This window comes from Cryptomeria japonica, chromosome 10 (assembly GCF_030272615.1).
Source record: "Cryptomeria japonica chromosome 10, Sugi_1.0, whole genome shotgun sequence".
NCBI lineage: Eukaryota > Viridiplantae > Streptophyta > Pinopsida > Cupressales > Cupressaceae > Cryptomeria > Cryptomeria japonica.
Window position 1 is genome coordinate 553,943,967 of NC_081414.1, and position 21,608 is coordinate 553,965,574.

At 37.6% G+C, this 21,608-nt stretch overlaps 1 protein-coding gene across 1 annotated transcript in view; it reads right to left on the reverse strand.

Moving 5' to 3' along the window:
* The window catches only part of LOC131060749 (uncharacterized), an 82,881-nt gene extending 76,961 nt beyond the window's left edge, over positions 1 to 5,920 (reverse strand). Inside the window, exon 1 of the mRNA XM_057994122.2 lies at positions 5,664 to 5,920. Within this exon, the coding sequence (XP_057850105.1) occupies positions 5,664 to 5,722 (59 nt within the window). The 5' untranslated portion in view covers positions 5,723 to 5,920. The remainder of the gene's footprint in view (positions 1 to 5,663) is intronic.
* Positions 5,921 to 21,608: the final 15,688 nt, after the last annotated feature.

Sequence of the window (21,608 nt, forward strand, 5' to 3'; positions counted from 1 at the left end):
TCCTTTGGTTTATTTTGCAGATAAAAGAAAATCAGGCCAGGACAAGGACGACCTATTCTAAGCCCATCACCATCAAGGACGTCCCAGATGCATAAAGGAGGACTCAAGATGTTTTGAAGTGTTGGAAGACTTCAAGTGTTCGAGGAGTTGCAAGCTAGCCTCAAGACCTCATTCTACCACATGAAGAAACCGCATGATGACAGAGAAGAATGACACTTCAAGGCGAGGTATGCTACCAAAGAAAGAACACTTGACAATGAGGAAGCCTCATCAAGCATATGGGAGTCAAGGAGGTACATCATTCATCACGTCAAAAGACAGAAAAGAGATCAACCAAGACACAGACGTCATAGAAGGTGGCATCCCAGTCATTTTTCCTCCAGTTGGATTGGTCCACCTCAGCATGTCCAGATTCAATGTACCTGACTCCTCGAAGACGGCACAAACTTCGGTGTACCTACCCCACTTCCTATTGGTCCTCACTCCCGGAATGTAATTTTCTAATTGGCTAAGGAAGTTTGTTATGACAAACCCTAATTAGGGTTTTTATCTTGTAATCCTAGCCATTGATTCTAAGTCCATCAGAGTCGTCAATCTGTAAAGGGCTCTCTATATAAAGCCCTGGCTCCTCATTTGTAAGAGTTAATAGTTAATAGTCAGAGAATAGGAAATAGTTAGAGAGAATAGTCAATAATTAGTAGCATTTTAGAGTAGAGTAGAAAGAGAAGGCAAAGATTGTTGCAAAAGACTTGTAAACTTCATTGAAGAAATGGTGAATTCTATGTGTCGATTCAACAATTTGCATGGTCTCTATACTTCTCAAATTTGATTTCATGTTATTAAATGAGTGGAAGGAATTTGTATGATCAACGGTGAAATTCGTATATCCATACTACTAGCGGTTTGTTGATTGCAGACTTGCCTTGCATAGTCAACTGGAATCATTCAGCTTAAGCTTAACTTCAATTATCGCTTCTTCATTGATATGCATCAACCTGACGATGTCTATGCTTGTAGCGGTGATCTGAACATCATAAAGTCATCCCTAGAAGATCGCACTAGCCTTGCGGAGATGATCCTAGCATGTCAAAGCAAGACCTAGTTGGAGTTTCATCAAAGGTCATCCATTGCTCCTACATTCTTAGTTTTAGGATTAGATCCTTCTCCAACCCTTATCCTTTTCCCTTTTTTTTTAAAAATCAAGGACCAGTAAAGACCCACGTTCCAGTGATATCCAAAGTAAATCAGACGCTCAAGTCATCAAATGTAAGTCCCCTTGTGATTCCAGCAAAATCACATCATACTGCAAAGAGCTTATCCACACGTAGAGACCCTACATACAAGAACCTTGGAGTTACTCCGATTGATCCTTCGGCGAGATCTTCAGCATTCGGGGAAGCTTTATTCAAGAGAGGATAAGATACCTTTAGGTATTTTATTTTGTGTTTGGTCGTGTACAAAAGACACATCAACACAACCATCTTTGCTTTTAATTTCATAGTCACTTTACTGTATTTTCTCAATTGATTTTCATCATTTTTATGTTTGGTGCATAGTTCCTAATGTTTCAGTTTCAACACCTTTCTTTCATTAACTAGAGAATCAAGCTTATTTTGTAGCTTTACAATTTCTCCCTGCATGTTTGTCTTATAAGCATCCCATGAGCATCTATCTTTATTCATCTTTTGTTGTAATTCCTCAATCATATCATTTCATTTTTCCAACCCATCTTTTTCTTAAATACAGAACTTCTCATGGTTCTCACTCAATACTCTTAATTGAATAAGCTCATTCTTTTGAACTATAATGACACTTTTCATGGTTCCTTTGCTTTGTATGAGATAATTTCATTCACTTTCCTTATTTTTTCTTGGTGTGACTATGCCTTCTATTTCAGCCTCGTGATATTGGTTAATTGTGATCAAATTAGTGTGAAACATGGCTTCCATTTGAGTTTATTAACCCAAACACCCTAGTAGGTGAATTTTAGGTCAGCTATTGATTGTGTAGGAATCAATGTGATGTTTTCTACCAATATGTGCCTTCCTCCCCGCTCAATCAAAATGTAGAACATAGGAGCATCACACTTATACACTATAGATGGTATTATCTACCTTGGAATAGTGGTAAATGCATATTCCTCTTCTTCCTTCCCAAAGATAACAAAAGGATTTTCACTCCGCAATTCATAGATAGGTGGTAGGAATATGTTCTTATTATGATCTAATAGACTAACTTCCCTCTTTTCTATAAACTTACATGCACTAGTGTGAGTTTTGTGGGGGAAAGTTACAAAGGTTCCATCCAATGAATAACATAATAAGAAGATGGGAAATATTGTATCATGGCCATTGCCCATAGACTAGGGAGCTTTCATAAATTTCTCCTTGCTTACAAAAATTCAATCCCATATGCCATCCTCTCTTACGTGGTTGCACTAGATGTCTATTATAAAACAATGTACTTTGCTTAGCCCAATAGCTATAAAAGTTCTTCTCATTCATATGAATGGTATTAGATTTTGGCCTTCACAAAGGAGAAGAAAGATTGGCTTGATCATGTTGAATGGGATCATCCACTGTCATGATCTTTTGCCCTATCTTGAACCAAAATGATAACAAATGTTGCATCCTCCATCAAGATGAATTATGGAGTGTTGTGAATATCAAATAATCATTCCTTTGTGCAAAGCCAATTTTGTTTTCGAGTAGAAGGACCTAGATGTCCTTTACTACAAGTCATATCTTTCACTTTTTCTCCATGCTTAGAGTACTTTCCATGATGACAAAACTTGAAAGGATATAACGAAAAGTAAATCCACACTATTTGCATCTTTTACATGCTTTGAATTGTACTTGTAAGAATAACTGGAATGCTTCTCTTCATCAAACTTCACATACCTCAAGGTAATTGTCTTTCTTTGTTCAAGCGTCATGAAGTGACAACTTGGTGAATGCATCCATTGTCCTATGGTGTTCATGTTGGCCTCTCCTAGATTCATCATGTGAAAATTGGAAGTCTTCCTCTTATAATTAAAAATTAACATATTAATGAACTTATTGAAACGAGAGAGTTCAAGTGTTTCCTGGTCAACCTCCATGTAGTCAATGTGTATCATTATGGAACTTTCTTGAGAATCTTGCAATTCCACCTCATTGTCATCCTTAACAAAATATCACTACTTCCAACTGCCCAAGCCTCATCTTTTGAACAATATTCAACATTAATAACTCCATATTCTCAACTAGAAATGGATACTTCATCTAATGCAATCACCATTCCTATATCTTGCCACATCCATCTAGAGAAAGAGTTATTCAATAGATGTATTAGGGGGTTTGACAACACTTGCTTTTCGTCGCCTAGCACATCCTTAGTAAAAGTGACTCCAAATGGACCTTCATAGGGAAAGAGATCATCCAAAATCAGTCGATATTAATCCTTTCAAACACTATTTTGGCTACTTGTAACATATCAACTTATTCATATGCATTTACTAATTCCTACATTCTTGAGGTTTGCAAAATGCATATTGGGAAATGTAGAAGGTGAATTTGCAAAACTTTATAAATAATAATGATATTGAAATTATCAAAAACTTCAGCCTTTATGTATTTTGAATAATCACCTAAGTCCCACACCCTTATATACCACCAATTTAGAGTCGTAGGATCCCTATATTATTTACCACAAGCTAAATCCTTTATATCCTCTTTTGAATGTATCTTAGAATTCTGGAATAGATTTATGTTATCGTTTTCATAATTAGAGCTGAAACTAAAAGGGTATTTAGAGTACTTGCCTTCTAAATTAGGAGCTTTTGAGGGACTTACTTTATCACAACCACCCTCGTAACTTAGAATTCTAGCACTAGACACAACTACGACATCCTCCACAAATGCGTAATTCTCAACTTGGGTATTATGAAAATCAACTGCATGCAGCAATAGTTCACCTTTTGCTAGATTGAAGGATAGTTCATGATTTGACTCATCTTCTTCTATCTTGGTCTCTTTGCATCCGACAAGTGATACCCTTTCTTCCACTTGCTTTTTGGTTCTTTCTCGTAGCTCTAATCCTAGCCCTTCTTCATTGGTTCTACCAACTTCTTGTGATTCTAATTCTGATTCTGACTTCTTTTCTCCTATCAAAATTGATTCCTTTGGATTTGGTTCCTTGATCTCATCCTTAGCCATTTCCCATATGTATTCATGTAGGCCTTTTTTGTAAAGATACTAGCACCTGAGTACCCCCAAATACTCATCAAAGGGAACACAAGCTTTTGCATGATATAACAAACTTTGATATCAGTAAATAATTTTAAGGGCCTTAAGTTTGTACAGTAACTCTTGAATAGGATCCACATCCTCTTCCTTTCATAGACCTTCAAATCTCTTTTTGACTAGCATGTATCCAACATTATAGTTTTACCCTACAGGCTGGCAGGATCAAAGCTCTGATGCCATTGTAAAGTCCCTTTCTAGAACATTTCTAATTTTTATCCTAAAACAATAATCCTTACTCAAAATAATAATAGATTTGTCTAAAACCATGAATTTCTTATAATATTCAGATTAATAATTTTATGAGATAATTCTAAAAAAAAAACGTATCTTGATTTTTCATCAGAGTTTTCCTTCAAACTCTGATGATTTCCAGTTGCATGTCTACTTTGAAAGTACTTTCAGATCTTCATGAATCAGGGGTTTTCATCCCTAACTCAGTAATGGCCTGAACAGGGGGTTTCATCCCTAAACCGGGAATGGCAATAAAGGGTTTTCATCCTTACCTTGCTAAGAGAATTTAAGGGTTTCGTCTTTAAAACTCTTAATTTACTTTGGAGGTTTTTCGTCTTCCTTGGCTGTAGTTCACTCATAAACAGTCATAATATTTATTCAAAAATTGATGTCATCTCCACACTGAAATGGTATCCCTTTATATCTCATACTTGAGCGAGTCACGACCTTTCATAACAACCATTGCTCTTGAAAGAGTTACAACCCTTCGCTGCTCTTAGTTTAATTGTTTTATTATGTGGGCGCTATTTTAATCGCCTAGAGCAAAATTTAAAAGGGGCCGCGATCTGGTACTTGTGGCGGAGGCATGACAAACACGGTCTATACTCTATACCGTGGGAGTTAATACCAATTTTAATGTGTATCACATCATTACTTCCTTGAAGTTGGCTACTTCTACTATTGTTCTGCATCACCAGCGATTTAAGCAACATGACGTGGACCCTCTCTAGCTTGTGGTTGTTATCTGTGTGATGTCATGAATTTACTAGCTGTTTGCTATAGGAAGACATGCTATTATAGGATTTCACTCCACATTAATACCCTCCATCTCCTTCGACGGTTGGTACTTTTCTATTACTTTGATTTCACTACCAAGGGTATCACAATTACAACAGAACAGCATTTTCTTTGAAGAAAAAATGAATTAAAATAAAGGTTCCAAAATTTGGTCATCGTAAACAGTTCGATGGCGGAATGAATTTCATTATTTTAAAAAGGAGAGTAACATTACATTCCAACTGGGTGTCCTTCATTGCAAAATGTAAAATTAAACAGTTAAGCTTGAATCAGCTAACCTCAGGAATCTGAGAAATCCATTTGAAAACACGTAAATTAAAAAACGACTAAAATATTTAAGATACCCACTTGGCAACCGAGCACTCTTCTAATTGCTTGGAAGCGGTGGAGAGGCCCCCCTTGTCCATTGCAAAATGCAGAAATCTGATCACTTATTTTTTCTTAAAATCCCAAAAATTCTTCCAGTGAAACACTCATAACATGAATTTCTTTCAACAGTCTTGCCAAAACTTCACCGTAACCCTTTGCACGACACAAATGATTAAGTAGAACAGCTTCAAGTGTAGACGGGGCGTTCTTTCCTGTTCTAGGAATATCAAACTTATCTTGGTGAAAAAATATATATAGAAAGAAGAAGAATAATAAGCAAAAGCTTTGTTGGGTTGACATCTAACACAATTTTGGTCACTCTTGAGTCACATGGGCAGTATTCGGAAAGTATTCGGAAAATAAGATAACATAAATAGCAACACTAGTAGGGGGGAAGGGTTTTCCTCATATATCAATGAGGTCCAAGATGACGTAAGGAATGTACCACCCTTCATTTATATTATCTTCTCCCTCCTCTTTATCTTTAGCTTCATTCTTTGTCAATGAAATTGTTAAAGTCAACTGAGGGAGCCACTTGATGGAGTCTGCTGACAACCAATTGTTGCCACCACCAGTAGACGGCCTCACCCTATCTAAGGGCCACCCAAAGGTAGAACCTCCACATAGAGGGGAGCCAAAGTACCGTCGAGCTTAGTCACTCATGTCGCCAAAGTGATAGCAAAGCACCTAAGATTTGGGGGACTAGGAACACCAAGATGAAAAGCTTTGGGCACACTTATAGTCGCAAGGTGAGGATCGTTTGTGATAAGTTGAACTATCCAAGGGAACCTGTTGATGTGTTATTATGCACAATTGAACACGGAATAAAATACCAAGGTATCTTATCCTCTCTTGAACAATGTCTCTCAAATGCTATGCTTTGTGATCAAATGAGACAACTCCAAGGTTACAATATGTCAAGTCTTGACTTGTGGATAAGCTCAATGGTTTGATGTGATAATGTTGGAATCACAAGGGGACTTACATTGAATACTTGGGCCTTTGAATAATGTTGGAACTTGATCATCTAATATTGCAATCTTGTGATGCTCTTTCTCCTAAATTAACTTGAATTGTAAAAATGGAAAAAAGGGGAAGGGTTTAAAGAGTCTAATCTAATCCTAGGAATGTAGCATTTAGTGAATGACTTGGTGAGACTCTACTAGACTTTGATTTGACATTAATGAACAACTCCACAAAGCTAATGCAATCTTCTAAGGTAAATATATGATGTTCAAATTACTACCATCAACATCAATACCATCAAGATAATGCATACCAATGGACGGGAAATAATTGAAGTTAAGTCCAATTCAAATTCTAGTTGACCCTACAAGGCAAACTTACGATCAGCAAGAAGCTAGTGGTATGGATTAAATGAATTTCACCATTAATCACCCACAAGATCTTTCATTCAATTAACCAGCATTAAAACAAATGAGAATTGGAAACCATGCAACTTGTTGAATAACACATTTCACCATACCTTCAACGAAAAGAGTATATCCATTTACAAGCCCTAGCACAATTTCTTCTTCTCCTACTCTACTCTACTTCATTTACAAGCCCTAGCAAAAAAAAAATTATTCTCCTACTCGACTCTACTCTAACTTCTAACTATCTTCTACTCTTCTATTGCTCACTATTAACCTTTACAAATGAGAGAGTTGAGCCTTATATAGAGGTCTCGTTACAATGAATGACTAAGATTGATTCACAACCAATGGCCAAGATTACAAGATAAAACCCTAATTAGAGTTTGTTACAACCACCATTACATTGGCCAATGAGAGATGAGGGTAGGTAAGATAAATAATATTTGATGTAGCGCCATGTGTCACCTATTCCCTCCTTGAATGAATGTTGATTAGGTACCCTTTGATTGAACGAATGGTGACTAGGATTCCACCTCAACTTGCCTCATAGGCTTAATCAATTTTCCTTGAACAATCTCATCCTCATGTTTGGAGTATTTTCCTAGTCTTGAAATATTTCCTTCTTTGGCACTCTTTGATATTGAAATTACTTGATGTAGTTCATGATTTCTTGATGTGAAATCCTTTGTGCCTATGTTTTGAACTTGCTTTCCTTCATTTGTTCACCATTAAGGTGAAGTCTTCTTCATGTTTGATCTAGTCCACATCTTTGCTTCTTTAAAATCCTTGTCCTGGAATCCTCTTCCAATCTTTGAAGTGTTGATCTTCCTTGTCTACATTTGTTAGCAAACATGTAAAACAAACAAACATTGAATCAAACACCAATAGGATAAACTTTATTTCAACCTTGGTGGAAAATCGATCATTACAAGGGTAGATCAATTCCTAAAACATCTACATTATATTTGTCCATTTCTTCACTCAGTGGAAATATGACCCCAATCGAGACTCATCGTACTTCAAAATTTTGTGTTGATTTGATCATCATTTGATAGAGTGGAAATTTGAAACCCATTAGGACACTCCAATGTTCCTCATTTTGTCCTCACAAATAGTTTTCCAAAACTAAATAGGGTTTTGATTCAAATATTTTTCAAACCTGTAAGCTCGTGAAAATAAAAAAAATTCAACATTAGGTAACACAAATTCTAGAAAATACAAGAGATTTGATCGAAATCTGGAAAATTTGTCCTTGGAAAACCTGATTTTCAGACTTAAGATAAGTCTAATTGCAATAAATAATTTTGAAGACACCCTTGTAAACTCAGAAAATGGTGTGTATGATGCAATCTCAAGTCTGATTTCTAAGTATAAAGTTTTAGGATACCCCTGAAATGGTTGATTTAGGTGTTGGAAAGTTGTCTTAAATTGGATTTTCTGATCACCAAGTTTGAATACGCCCTCTACGGTCTAAAAATGAATAATTTCAGTGTCTTTATAATGTTCCAAGCTTGATGGAAGTCTAAAGATACCCCTGCAACTTAACTTCAATGGCTAGGAACAATGACAATCATAGCGCCACACCAACATGCACTACAATTTGTCCTCAACTGACTGAAAATGAACATGTTTTGGCTTAAATAATGGCTAGCCACAATGTCTTTGGTCTGAGAATGATAGCTAGAGACGATGTTTTAGACCTGGACTAGCAAGGTCTCTTCCCCATAATGCTCACAATTTCCTGCAATGATGACGCCCTTGGTGTTTTGATGTAACTTTGGTCTTGGATGGTTGGGAATGACCACGTCTTGGCACAAGAATGAGAGCTAGGAACAAAGTTTGCAAGTAAATGATGGTTGGAATGTTGTTTCAGTCTTCAATCAACCATGGCGCCTCTCCTTTCAACTCAGCAACCTTCAACCATGAGGCAAATGATGCCTTAGATAAAATTGCCCCTTACTCTAGCAATGAAAAACTTCAAATCAACTCCTTCAACGCCTTCAATCACTTTATAATAAAATATAAGGGGTTGGGTTATGTTTTTATTCATGTTTTTACCTTGAAAAGTCACCACACAACCAATGTGGGATTAAAATTTGCCTCTCAACAGCCACAAGGGAATATCAATATGCATTGGGATTCGACACTTGACACATTTTTGTTTGCTTGATCATTAAATATATGTGTTAGGGTTCATTGGGACACATTTGTCTTTAAAAATCCACTTAAATTCAATCTTCCAACCACTTGGGAGAATCACACCCCATTGGGACACATGTTTTCACTTAAATTTCATTTTAGCTTGCAAATTATAGCCTTGAGGGGAAAATCGACCCTCATCTGGACAAGTTATTATCATCATCATTTAATTCATTTTCACTTCAAACTCCACTCTAGGGGACAATCGATGGCCATCTAGACAAATAAGTTTGATCATTTCACGTAAAAATACTCCCTAGTGGAAAAACGTCCTTCGTCTGGACTCAAAAAATCTCATTAAAACATGTCAACTTCACCAAAATACCTTCTAAGGGAAATTCAAGCTCCATTTGGACAACTAAAAGTCATCAAAATTCATTACTTTACCTCCAATGGAAAAACGCAAGTCATTGGGACTCACTTTCCTTGTACATTTTCGCTCATTAAGGCTTGGTGGAAAAATGACCTCCATCGGGACAACTGCAATGGAGAATCCAAATGCATCGAGATTTTCCCAAAAAACACATCGAACTTAGTGGAAAAATGCCCCCCATCAAGACAGAGTCCATTTTGCCTATAAAACTTAGTGGAAAAACATCTCCCATCTAGACAACTTGATTTTATGCCTTAATTTCATGGGGGAGAAACATTTCCCATCGAGACTATGGCAATTTCACATTTTAAAAGCCCAGACTTATCAAATTTTGTCATTTTGCATAGTGGAAATTATATTTCCATCGGGACTTTTAACATTTTAACTAGATTTGAGTGGGTGGAAAACAAGAGTCCATCGGGATTTTGTGCATGTTGGCATCCTATTAGTGAAAAAATGATTCTTGTAGGGACTTTTAGCACCTACACATAGAAATCACACCAATTTGCACATTTTTATCATTTTCGCTCACATTCTAAGGCAAAATTGAAATTCAACACTTAGCAAGAATAAATCACTCTAAGGCAACTTGACAATTGGGATCATTTTAACATCTTTTGCATTTTGACATGACGCCCTCTCATAAGAAAAGTGGTACAGGAGCACCTCATGACTAAGATGATAAGAGCAATAAAGGCTAAAGGTCACATATGGGAATGTGACCTTTCAATCTATGTAATAGGGTAGTCTTGTTTGATTTTTGTAATAAACCCCACCTTGTCACCCAATGACATGGGTTTGGCAAATTGATGAGCCACCATGGGCATATGGGCCTAGGGGTATTTAGTTGAGTATTTTATAGGTTTTTATGTGTTGGAGATTTCTTTGGAAGGTTTAGGACATGTCGAAACATCTCTAGGTAGGCGGATTTAACATATGTCAAAAGTTGCTCAAACTTGACAACTTTTGTTGGCAACTTTTAATGACAACTTTTGGTTGCAAATAGAAACATCCTTCCAATGGTCACCTAAGTTCAAAATGTGTTTGATAACCATTGAGGAAGGTATAAAATGTCATTCCCAATCATCATTGGAGGGAGAGGATGACTTTGTAAATATTTGGCATTATTGAAGTAAAACAATTCTGAGAATTTCCTGCAATTATGTTATTCTACATAGTGTATTGTGTTGTACGATCATTTTGGAATTAGGAAAGCAATGGGATGTGTTAGAGTGTCCAATCACCTTTCAGATGCATCAAGTCTGAGGTCCTAATTCACCAAGACAAGGGAGAAACCTGTCATTTTCTGGAAGTGGTCTAGATTTGACAGTTTTGCCTAGGGTTTTGCAAAGAAATGACCTCATCTTGTTGATCCTTCACTGGTGGTTCACGGCTTTGGAGGGGATGCAAGTATGGCCAATGTATTTTAGTATTTTGAAGGCCTTTTGTAGTTTAGGACCAGTTGGAGGTGAGGGTTTGATGCATTAAGGTGGGCAACTCCATGTGGCCATCGTGTATGTGTAAGCAAACAGGTCTCACATCAGGGGTTAGAGGTCCGATCATGGCCTAAGAATTATGAATTGGTGTATTTTCCATGTCCTAAGAGTTTTCCTTGAGTTGGTTTGGTGATTTAAGGTTTGTTTCTACACACTCATTTGTAAAATAGACCTAATTTGGGCTATTGGGTCTCCTAACCAAGATAGGGTTTGGATTCTTGTGTTTCCAACTGGTCAGAACCCTTGGGGTATAGTTTTTAATTCTCAAAAGGGTATCCAAATCTCAGATTTGTTGTCTGGGTCTTTTGGAGAAATAAGGAGTTAAGTGTGGAAAACCGGTCTGGCAGGGCTACTAGGATTAATAGGTCTTGTTGTAGGAGTTACCCCAAACCGGTAGAGGGAACCTAAATTAATGATTGAAAGGGGTCTCCCTAGCCTAAGGGACTTCAAACCAAACCTTTAATAGCTATTTTTACATTGGGGAAGAGGCCAAACTATTGTTGGCCATAGGATCATCAGGAGCCTATTGAAGGTCTTATGAGATGCTCAATGAAAGAGACCTTGTGAGGAAGTCTTTTTGGAAGAAAGGGATGTGAGACTTGTCAAACTGATATTCCTTGACCCCTTGTAGTTTTTTGTGATTTCTAGGGTCCTTTGTGTGCCTTTGGATTAGGGGAACCTATCCTATACCTACACCAGGGCTCTGCATCAAAAAGGCTAAAACTAGGGAACTATTGCTAAACCAAGGAAACCTAAGCAAAACATAAACCCTAACAAGAGAAAAAGTGGGGTCCCCATTTGCAATTAGGCAATGTGTGAAAACATCACAATAGGACCCTGGCTATAGTACACAAAGCATTACCCTAGTAACTCCTGGAAGTGAGCTACCTTCAACATCATTTTGTTTGCTTGAACTTGAATGTGTAGCATAACATTATTACATTTAGAGACTTTAGTGAAAAGTGAAACAACAATATCAATAAAGATGTGAGAAAAAATAATAATGCTTCTATCTTTCCATAAGGAAAAAGAATTTCCACCCTGAAAGCATGCCAAATTTGGGTATTTTTGAAGGGGATGCGAGGCCAATCTTCTAAAAGAGTCATATGCCAAGAAAAAAGTTATGGCCAAAAGGGGCAAAAAATTAATGAAGCCAACTCCACAATTGTTGAGCATGGCAACAAAACTAGAAGAGATGTTTGGAAGACTCTAGTTGGCCATAAAATGAACGAGGGTCCAAAATACCCATACATTGAAAGCAAGAGCCCACAAGCAAGCCTTGGAAAAGAATACACTAGGGAAAGGGGATGTGATGCCAATCCTCTAAAAGAGCCATATTCTAGGAAAAAAGTTATGGCCAAAAGGGGCAAAAAATGTAATGAATCCAATTCCATGATTGTTGAGCGCTACAACAAAAATAGAAGAGATGTTTGGAGAACTCTAGTTGGCCATAAAATGGACAACAAGGGTCCAAAATACCCATACGTCAAAAGTGAGAGCCCACAAGCAAGCCTTGGAAAAGAATACACCAGGGAAAGTGGGTGAGCTCCGACTCAAACAGGAGACTAAATGTTGTGAAAGAAGCATTGTCAAATTGACGAAGGTGATTGCAAATGCCATCATGTTTAGAGTAGGCACCATAAGAAGGTGCAAAGCAATACCCCAAATGAGACTTATAATTGCAAAAAGAAGTGTTGGGAAACCAACACTAGTCCTTCCACCATGATTTGACAAAGTGAATGCTAATTTTATGAAAAATATCAAGAAGAAGAGCCAATATAAAAATGTTGAATGTCTCTCCATTTGGCCAAGAGAGCCAATACTAGATTTTTAAATCTTCCCAGGAGCGAAGATTCATAGTAGCGTTAAAAAATAAATCACAAGGAGTATGAATGCCTTTTTTGTGAAACTACAAGGCACAAACCCATGACGAACAAGCTAGATGAAGCCCTCAAATTTGAATAAGCAGAGACGACCAAAGGTTGTGTTGGTTAAAAAATAACCCATTTCAAAAGTTATAAGTAGTCCACCAAAGCTAGGGCTTGACGACTTCTCAGGCATGCCAAATTCTTTTTGGCAACAAAAGTGCCCTTGATAGGAACTACATCATTCATGACCAGAAGAGTTTGAAAACCATCCCCTTCCAAGCAAGTCAATTGATTGAGAAACCAAAGGAGATGCAACTCTTGAGAAGAATTTTCCAAGCCTCATTCCCAAAAATAGCACACATAATCCATTTAGTACAAAAAGCCAACCCTTATCACTGAGTGAAAAGAATCCCATTGTTGGCTGAGTCTCACTAGATATAACAAAATTCCCGAGCAACATGGTGAAAACCCTTGTGGTCTTCCGAAGAGGACCACAAAAAATCATGAAGAAGCTCTTCTAGTTTCATGTAAGAGGATTTAGAAGGGGCCCAACAAGAAGAATAATACGCATGAGTGGTCATGAGAATTTTAGAGCATGCCTAAAAGTTACCAGCCAACAAAAGTAACTTGATAATCCAATAAGTGAGTTTCTTCTCAATTTTGGCTAGGACTGCATTCCAAAGGTCCACTAGAGAATTCTGAAAGGCAAAGGGAATGCATCGAAACCAAAAGATTTTTCCATAACCAATCCTCTTCCAAACATAGCTAAGAAGACACAAAGGCACAAGAAGAATGGAATGACAGTAATACCAAGTTTTACACCACTGGATGATTGACCTAGAAGCCAGACAAAAGGTGTTGAGGCATTAAAGAGCCTTTTGATATTTTTCTCCTCTTCAATAAGCATAAGAAAAGAATCATCCACAAAATGCCTATTAACCAACTAGTTAGATTACTTAGGCAATGCGATTCCTCTAACCCTCCCAAAAGAGATATAGTTTGCCATCAAATAACCAAACCCTTCAACAGAAAGAACATACAAAGAGAGAGCAAGGGGATACCCCTATCAAATGGAATGGTAGAGCCCAAAATCCTAAGATTGGTGGCTATTAATGGCAATGCATGTATAGGCATCACAAAAAAGCATTTTCACAGATTAAATAAAGTGAGGGATAAAATACTAGAGCACTCGACATAGCCTGAGTGAAGAGTTATTCAATATTGTTGTAAGCCTTGGTGAAATCAATTTTCAAAAAGAGGCCTTGTTGCTTAGAGCATTGAGCCCATTTCATGTCTTCCCAAACAATAATGATGTTGTCTAGAATGAATATAGATTTAATAAAACCAGTCGACTCAGGATGAATAATCTAGAGAAGCAAATGCTGAATCTTCAGAGCCAAAGCCTTGGCAATAATCTTGTAGGAGACATTTAGCAATGTGATCGACCCTTGGTTACAAATATCCTCAAGGTCTCCTAATTTAGGTATGAATTTTATGTTTCCCTTGTTGATCAATTTACCTAAAGACTAGTTATGAAAAGATTCAAGATAGACCTTATGATAATCAAAAGCCACACAAGGCCACGAGGCCTTATAGAACTCACAAGGGAAACCATCACATCTTGGAGCTCTGTCATTAGTCATAGAACTGATAGCCTCTTTTAGGTCCTTAACAAAGAACACTTTCTCATAGAAGGCATGTTGAGCCTCATAAAGCCTGTGTAGGACAACTTGGAGGCAATCTTAAAGATATCTATCTTTCTCAGGTGAAGTATCCTGAGCAGTGAAGAACTTTTCATGATGGCAGACAAAAGCTTGAAGAATGTCTGGTATCTTAGAGAGCATGACTTGGCTTTCCTTAATTTTTTAATGCTTGGTGAAGAGTGACAAGCACAAAGGGCTGGAAAAAAATTTCTTATAGGCTTGGTCAACCACCTTTAATGGATGGAATTTAGCTTTAATTTGAGTCCCTTTGACCACATGATTGTCAACAATTTGCTTCTCTTAGGAAAGTTGTGACACACAAACTTGTAAACTAGGAAAGAATGGGTGGGCTACAAGTGCTTCCATGGCATGACAAACATTTGAGGTGGTAGCCTCATAGGACCATCAACAGTAAATGGCATAGATACAAAGGGAGTGATACATGCATTGAATAGCATGACTCCACCAAACTATCCATCCAAATTATTGACTATGACGACACTACAATTTCATACCGTATAAATGTGGGCCAATGTAGGCTCGTGACCTGGAAAATAAGTACTTAAAAAAAGGGGTTTTAAAAGGTCATTCCATAACCACTTGCCAATTAATGTTGAACTTAATGGGAAAGTGATCTAACAAGGTGACCTCAAGAAGAGTCATCACCAAAAGATTTTGACATGATGAAAAAGGAAAAAAAGATTGTGTCATTACCATGGCATGATCAAGCCATTTAAGGACTCTATCATTTCGGCCCCCAAAAATACTCCATGTATGCCAAACAACTTGAGGGTGTTAATGAAATGTATTGGGGTCATAAAGACCCAATTTATTACGCATGTAGAACCACACCTCTTGCTTGCTAGTTGTCCAAGAAAATGTCAAGGACCTCTCTTTATTAAAATCCACCTTCATCATATTAAATTCTTTGCACAAAACCCAAGTGGTAGGAGCCATTGAAATCACAATATAATACCAAAGAGAAAATCTCTCAACAACATCATTGGGAGCATAAACATTAATGATCCCACAAAATTATTGTCAATTGACATGAGGATACAAACAAGTTAAGTAGAATCTGACCCATGGTCAATCATAAAAGAATGTCATTGTGACACAAGTGACAACCCCTCCATGAGTAACCTCATGTTTGGAGACAAAAACCAAGTGAGTTGGCCAAATAATTTGGCATGATATAGAAAGTATGAAATAAGTAATCTTAATTTCCTAAAGACATAACACATTGATACCAAGATAATTTTGGGATACTTCTTGGTGAGGTCAATGAGACCTCAAACATTCCATGAGATAAAATTCATGATTGAAAGTCTTTCTTACCATCCTCATCCTCAAGAGAGGAGCATCGTGTTGGCAATGACAAAATCGGTTAATCCAGAGAACCAGTATACTTGCTGAGATTTGTCATTGATATCTAATACTGACCGTTGGAGTTGTATCGGTGGAGTGGTCTGTCTCAGTAGCAAAGGTGATGACTTGTAAACAACATGGAAGCAACATAAGAGACAAGTGATCAAGGTTCAATCAGCTCAAGGGAACACAGACTAAGCTAACCGGTCTGTCACTCAAGAAGATTGGCATTGAGGTCAGATCTTTAAGTTGGTCATTATGATGATAATGAAGTCACCAAAGCAAGAGGGCTTGAGGTTGTATGCAAACTGGAACCTCATTGGCAAACAGGAGAAGAGACTTGATAGAAGCACTGCAAACTGGCATCAAGGGATGAATTGGTAATGAAGAGTGCAGTGGTATACCAATAGACCGGTTAAGTAGAAGGAAGATAGGTGTTTGCCTAAAATCTCGGAGTGATGATCATTTATTTAGTTGCAGTGGAAAAAGGTGAGTTAGTGAGCTTGTGACTACACCAAACTAAAGGTTGGTGAAGTCAACTTCAGTCATCATGCAGTCAAGCCATGATTACTTGCAGATTTTCTGGTTCGCATTTAAAAGACTGAACTCGACCCAAAAGTCACTATTTTGGGGGGATGCGGTGGCAGAAATAGCTGAGTAGTTGGCGAAATTGTTGCAGGGCGCGCAGAGAAAGAGTGGGAGATTTTGAATTTGAAATCCTCAGAAATATGTGATTGCTTTGATTGAGGAAATACCTGAAGGTGACGACAAAAAGTGTATAAATTATTTTTGAGTTCATTCAAAAATTCTTGATCGTAAAATTTGCAAAGAGCAGATCATGTGAAAGGCGATCCAAAGTGCAGAGTAGAGTGAGAGGAAGTGCTAAAAGATTTAGTAGAGAAATGAGTGTATGAAGTAGACTGACAGAGTGCAGAGTCGAGGGTCAGAGGATCAGCAGAGTGTCGAGCCGAGGGTTAGAGGACCGACAGAGTACAAAGTCGAGGATAAGAGGACCGACAGACTGCAAAGCCGAAGGTATAAGAGGAAAACCAGTGTTATGCAGAGCAGACACAACTGATGCAGATAAAGTATGATTTTCATTGTGATCTGATCAAGCTATCAGTAGCTACTCCAACATATCATCTTTCAATTGTTGTCTAACCATTACAACTCAAATCCTTTATCTGGGTGGACTTTAGCAGGTCCCTTTGTAAAACTCCTTAACCGGGTGACATCTTAATTGATGTTTCTAAGTCCTTTAACCAGGCTACCTTTAACAAGGTAAAGGCACTGATAGGCCTTAACTAAAATCCCTTAATCAGGTGGCACCTAACAGTGTCTTTGTAATCTCCTAACAGGGATGGCTCTTCACTGGGCGTACTCTGGAAGAGTACAAATTTTGTGAGTTCCTACTCACACCGTGGTTTTCTCCCATTTGGGTTTCCACAAGATAAATCTTGGTGTCATTGTGTATATTTTCATGCATGCATATTCTTCTGTAGTAATTGTTTGTATTGATGAATATTAAGTGAGTGCAGACTTGAGTTAAAGGTTCTAATTGTGTAAAACTGGTAAAATGTTTATTCACCCCTCCCCTCTTAGCACCGGTTGGGACTAACAATTGGTATAAGAGCTTTGGTCCTTAGATTCAGAAGAAGCTTAACTGCTTAAGGAAAGATCCAAGATGATGCGAAAGGAGGGTCCTAAGTTCTCTAAGGAGAATTACACCTTATGGTGTGGTAGAATGAAGCTCTATCTAAGAACCCTAGGAGAAAAACAATGGAACCATGTAATCATAGAGTACAATGAACCTACAGGGGTTCTCACTCTAGATCAGATCAAAGAAAGGTAAGACAACACTGCTACTATGGATCTGATTGCTAGAACTCTATCTGACATTGAGTATGTTGAGGTTCAAGATTTGAAAACAACCTTTCAGATGTGGAATAGGTTGAAGACTATTTATGGAGGAGATCCTCATCTTCAAAAGGTTAAAGTAGACAACTTGAGAGGAAAATTTGATGAGATCAAGATACAAGAAAGAGAAAATATAGAGCAGTATAGAAAAAGAATAAAGGATGTAGTAAACTCCATTAAAAGTGTTGGAGGAAAGCTTGAAGAGGATGATGTGGTCAACAAAATCCCGAGAACCTTGCTACCACAATGTTCCATAAGGGTTTCTACAATTCAGGAACTCAAATCCTTGGAAACAGTTAGTGTTTCACTCAACTCACTGATCGTTAAGTTGACTACCTTTGAACTGAGCAACTATGATAACAGTGTACCAAAGATTGATGTTGCTTTCAAATCTTCCATTATGCATGCACCAACAAGGAGAAGAAAAGAAACTAGAAGCGGTTCTACTACAAGAACCAGTCATTCTCATGAAAGTGACAACCTATTATCTGAAGAACAGGAACAAGATGAGATTGAAGCTCTATTGGCAATAAGATTGCCAAGAGGCAAAGGAAAGTATAAAGGTAAACTACCCTTAAAGTGCTTCTCTTGTAATAAGATAGATCATGTTGCATCCAAATGTCCCGACAATGATAGAGATAGGAAGGATAATATTAGAAACTACAAGGACAAGAGCAAGAAGGAGTGCTATCTTGCAGAAGAAGGAGTTATCGATGAAGAATGAAAAGGATCTAATGGAGATGGAATTGCATTTGTGGTAGTAAAGGAAGATAACACAAAGGAAGGTAATATGACATTGATTTCTAGTTCAAATCGGTGTGTAGATTGGGTAATTGATAGTGGTTGCACTCACCACATGACCAGTGACAGAAACAAATTCCTCAGCATGGAGGATTGCAATGGAGGAATAGTGAGATTCGGCAATGATGCTCCTTGTGCAGTAAAAGGTAAGGGATTTATAGCCCTAAATGATAAAACAAATTGTGAAGATGTTTATTGGGTAGAAGAGCTAAAATATAGTCTGGTAAGTGTTGCACAACTTAACAATAAGGGTTACCAGTTAGAATTCAATGAAGGAATATACAAAATAAATGACAAATCAGGAAGTTTGATTGCTACCGGTAAACAATCTAGAGGTAATTTGTTTCACCTAGACACCATCATAGGTAGTTGTCTAATGGAAAATGTAGAAGACAGTTGGTTGTGGCACAAAAGACTGTGTCATGTTAACTTTGATGGCATAGCAAAAGTCAGTAAAATGAAGTCTGTCAGAGGTATGCCTAATATTGCGAAAGCTGAAAATGCTATGTGTAAAGAATGCCAACTAGGAAAGTTGACCGGGTCTAGTTTCAGTAGCAAATCTTTCTCATCTGAAAATGTGTTGGACTTAGTTTATACAAACTTGTGTAGTTCTATGAGAACCAAGTGTTTCTATGGAGACCAGTATTTCATGTTGTTTATAGATGACTTCTCAAGAATGATGTGGGTTATATTCTTGAAAGAAAAATCTGAAGCCTTTCACACGTTTAAGGTCTTCAAGGCTTGAGAAGAGAGAGGAACCAAAAATAATATGAAATGTCTGAGATTAGATAGAGGAGGAGAGTTCACCTCTCAAGAGTTTATAAATTACTATGAAGAACAGGGGATTATGAGATAGATGTTTGCACCTAGAACACCTCAGTAGAATGGGGTTACTGAAAGAAGGAACATAACTCTTATTGATTGTGCGAGGACTCTAATGATACATAAGGATATTCCACATATCTTCTGGAGAGAAGCATTAAGCACTGTTGTGTACACCTTGAACTAGATACAGGTGAAGAAAGGGACCAATAAAACTCCCTATGAATTATGGTGTGGATACTCACCCAATGTCTTCAATTTCAAAGTATTTGGAAGCAGGTGCTATATCAAGAGGGATGAGTACTCTAGAAAGTTTGATCCCAAGAGTGATGAAGGAACCTTCTTAGGTTACTCCACAAAGAGTAAAGCATATCAGTGTTTGAACAAATGGACTGGTAAGATTGTGGAAAGTGCAAATGTCAGAGTAGATGAGTTCTCCGAGAAAAATGAACAGGATAGCAAGAGTGAACCAAAGGATTATAAAGGGTTCGAGTACACTGTACCAGTCAAACCTGCTGAAGAGAATCCTATTGTAGTGACAAATGAAGAAGCTTGTGAAGTAGAACCTACACAACCAATAGAACAAGCTCCAAGAAATGAACTAGTACTAGCAAAGTATGTCAGAAACAATCACTCCGCTGAAAATATCATTGGTGACAAAGATGCATGAGTATTGACTAGAAGAAGAGCAAGAGAGAATGTCTGTCTACTCTCCATAATTTAGCCCAAAACAACAAAGGAGGCTCTAAAAGATGAAGATTGGATAAAAGCCATGGAGGAGGAACTGGAGCAGATTGAGAAAAATGAAACTTGGACTCTAGTGCCCAGACCAGAAAATAAAAATGTGATAGGCACCGAATGGGTGTTTAGAAACAAAATGGATGAAACCGGTAAAATAGTAAGAAACAAAGCAAGGTTAGTCTACAAAGGCTATGCTCGAGAAGAAGGTTTGGATTATGGAGAACCCTTTGCACTGGTGCCCAGGCTAGAAGGGGTAAGAATTTGTTTGGCATATGTTGCTTACAAGAAATTCAAAGTTTACCAAATGGATGTCAAATCGACATTCTTGAACAGTGTTTTAGAGGAAGAAGTATGCATAGAGCAACTAGAAGGGTTTGCATCAGAATATGGAAGAGATATGGTATGCAGGTTGAAGAAGGCTCTATATGGGATAAAACAAGCACCAAGAGCTTGGTATGAGACGCTGCACTCATATCTATTAAGTATAGGGTTCAAGAGAACTAGTGATAAAAATAACCTGTATCTGAAGACCAGAGAAGAAAGAAAACATCTAATTGTTGAAATATTTGTATATGACATCATCTTTGGAGGAGATGATGAGATGAGCAGAGGTTTTGCAGAACAAATGAAGCAAGAATTTGAGATGTCCATGATCAATGAGATAAAATTCTTCATTGGCCTGCAAATCTCACAAGTAAAGAATGACATATTCATTAGCCAGACCAAGTACATAAGGGAAATTTTGAAGACTTTTGGAATGGATGATTGCAAACCTGTTGGAACTCCAATGGTTACAGGTTTCAAGCTCTCCAAAAAAGATGAGGCTCATGAAGTAAATGAGACACTTTACCGATTCAGGATCGGTACGTTGCAGTATGCAGTACACAGTAGACCAGACATATCACAAGTTGTTGGCTTGGTTGCCAGATTTGCTGCAAATCCGAAAGAGACTCATATGGTGGAAGTCAAGAGAATATGTAGATACCTAAAAGGGACTGATGAGTATGGTCTCTGGTATCCACATAAGGGAGACTTCAACTTAAGTGTCTTCACGAATTCAGATTGGGAAGGGAACATTGATGACAGAAAAAGCATTAGTGGAGGTGCATTTTTTCTTGGAGATAGGATTGTGTCATGGACAAGCAAGAAACAAAATTGCATATCTAAATCCACAACCGAGGCTGAGTATGTGGTTGCTACAAACAACTGTACACAAATTGTATGGATCAAGCAATTATTGGAAGGTATCCAAGAAAAGGT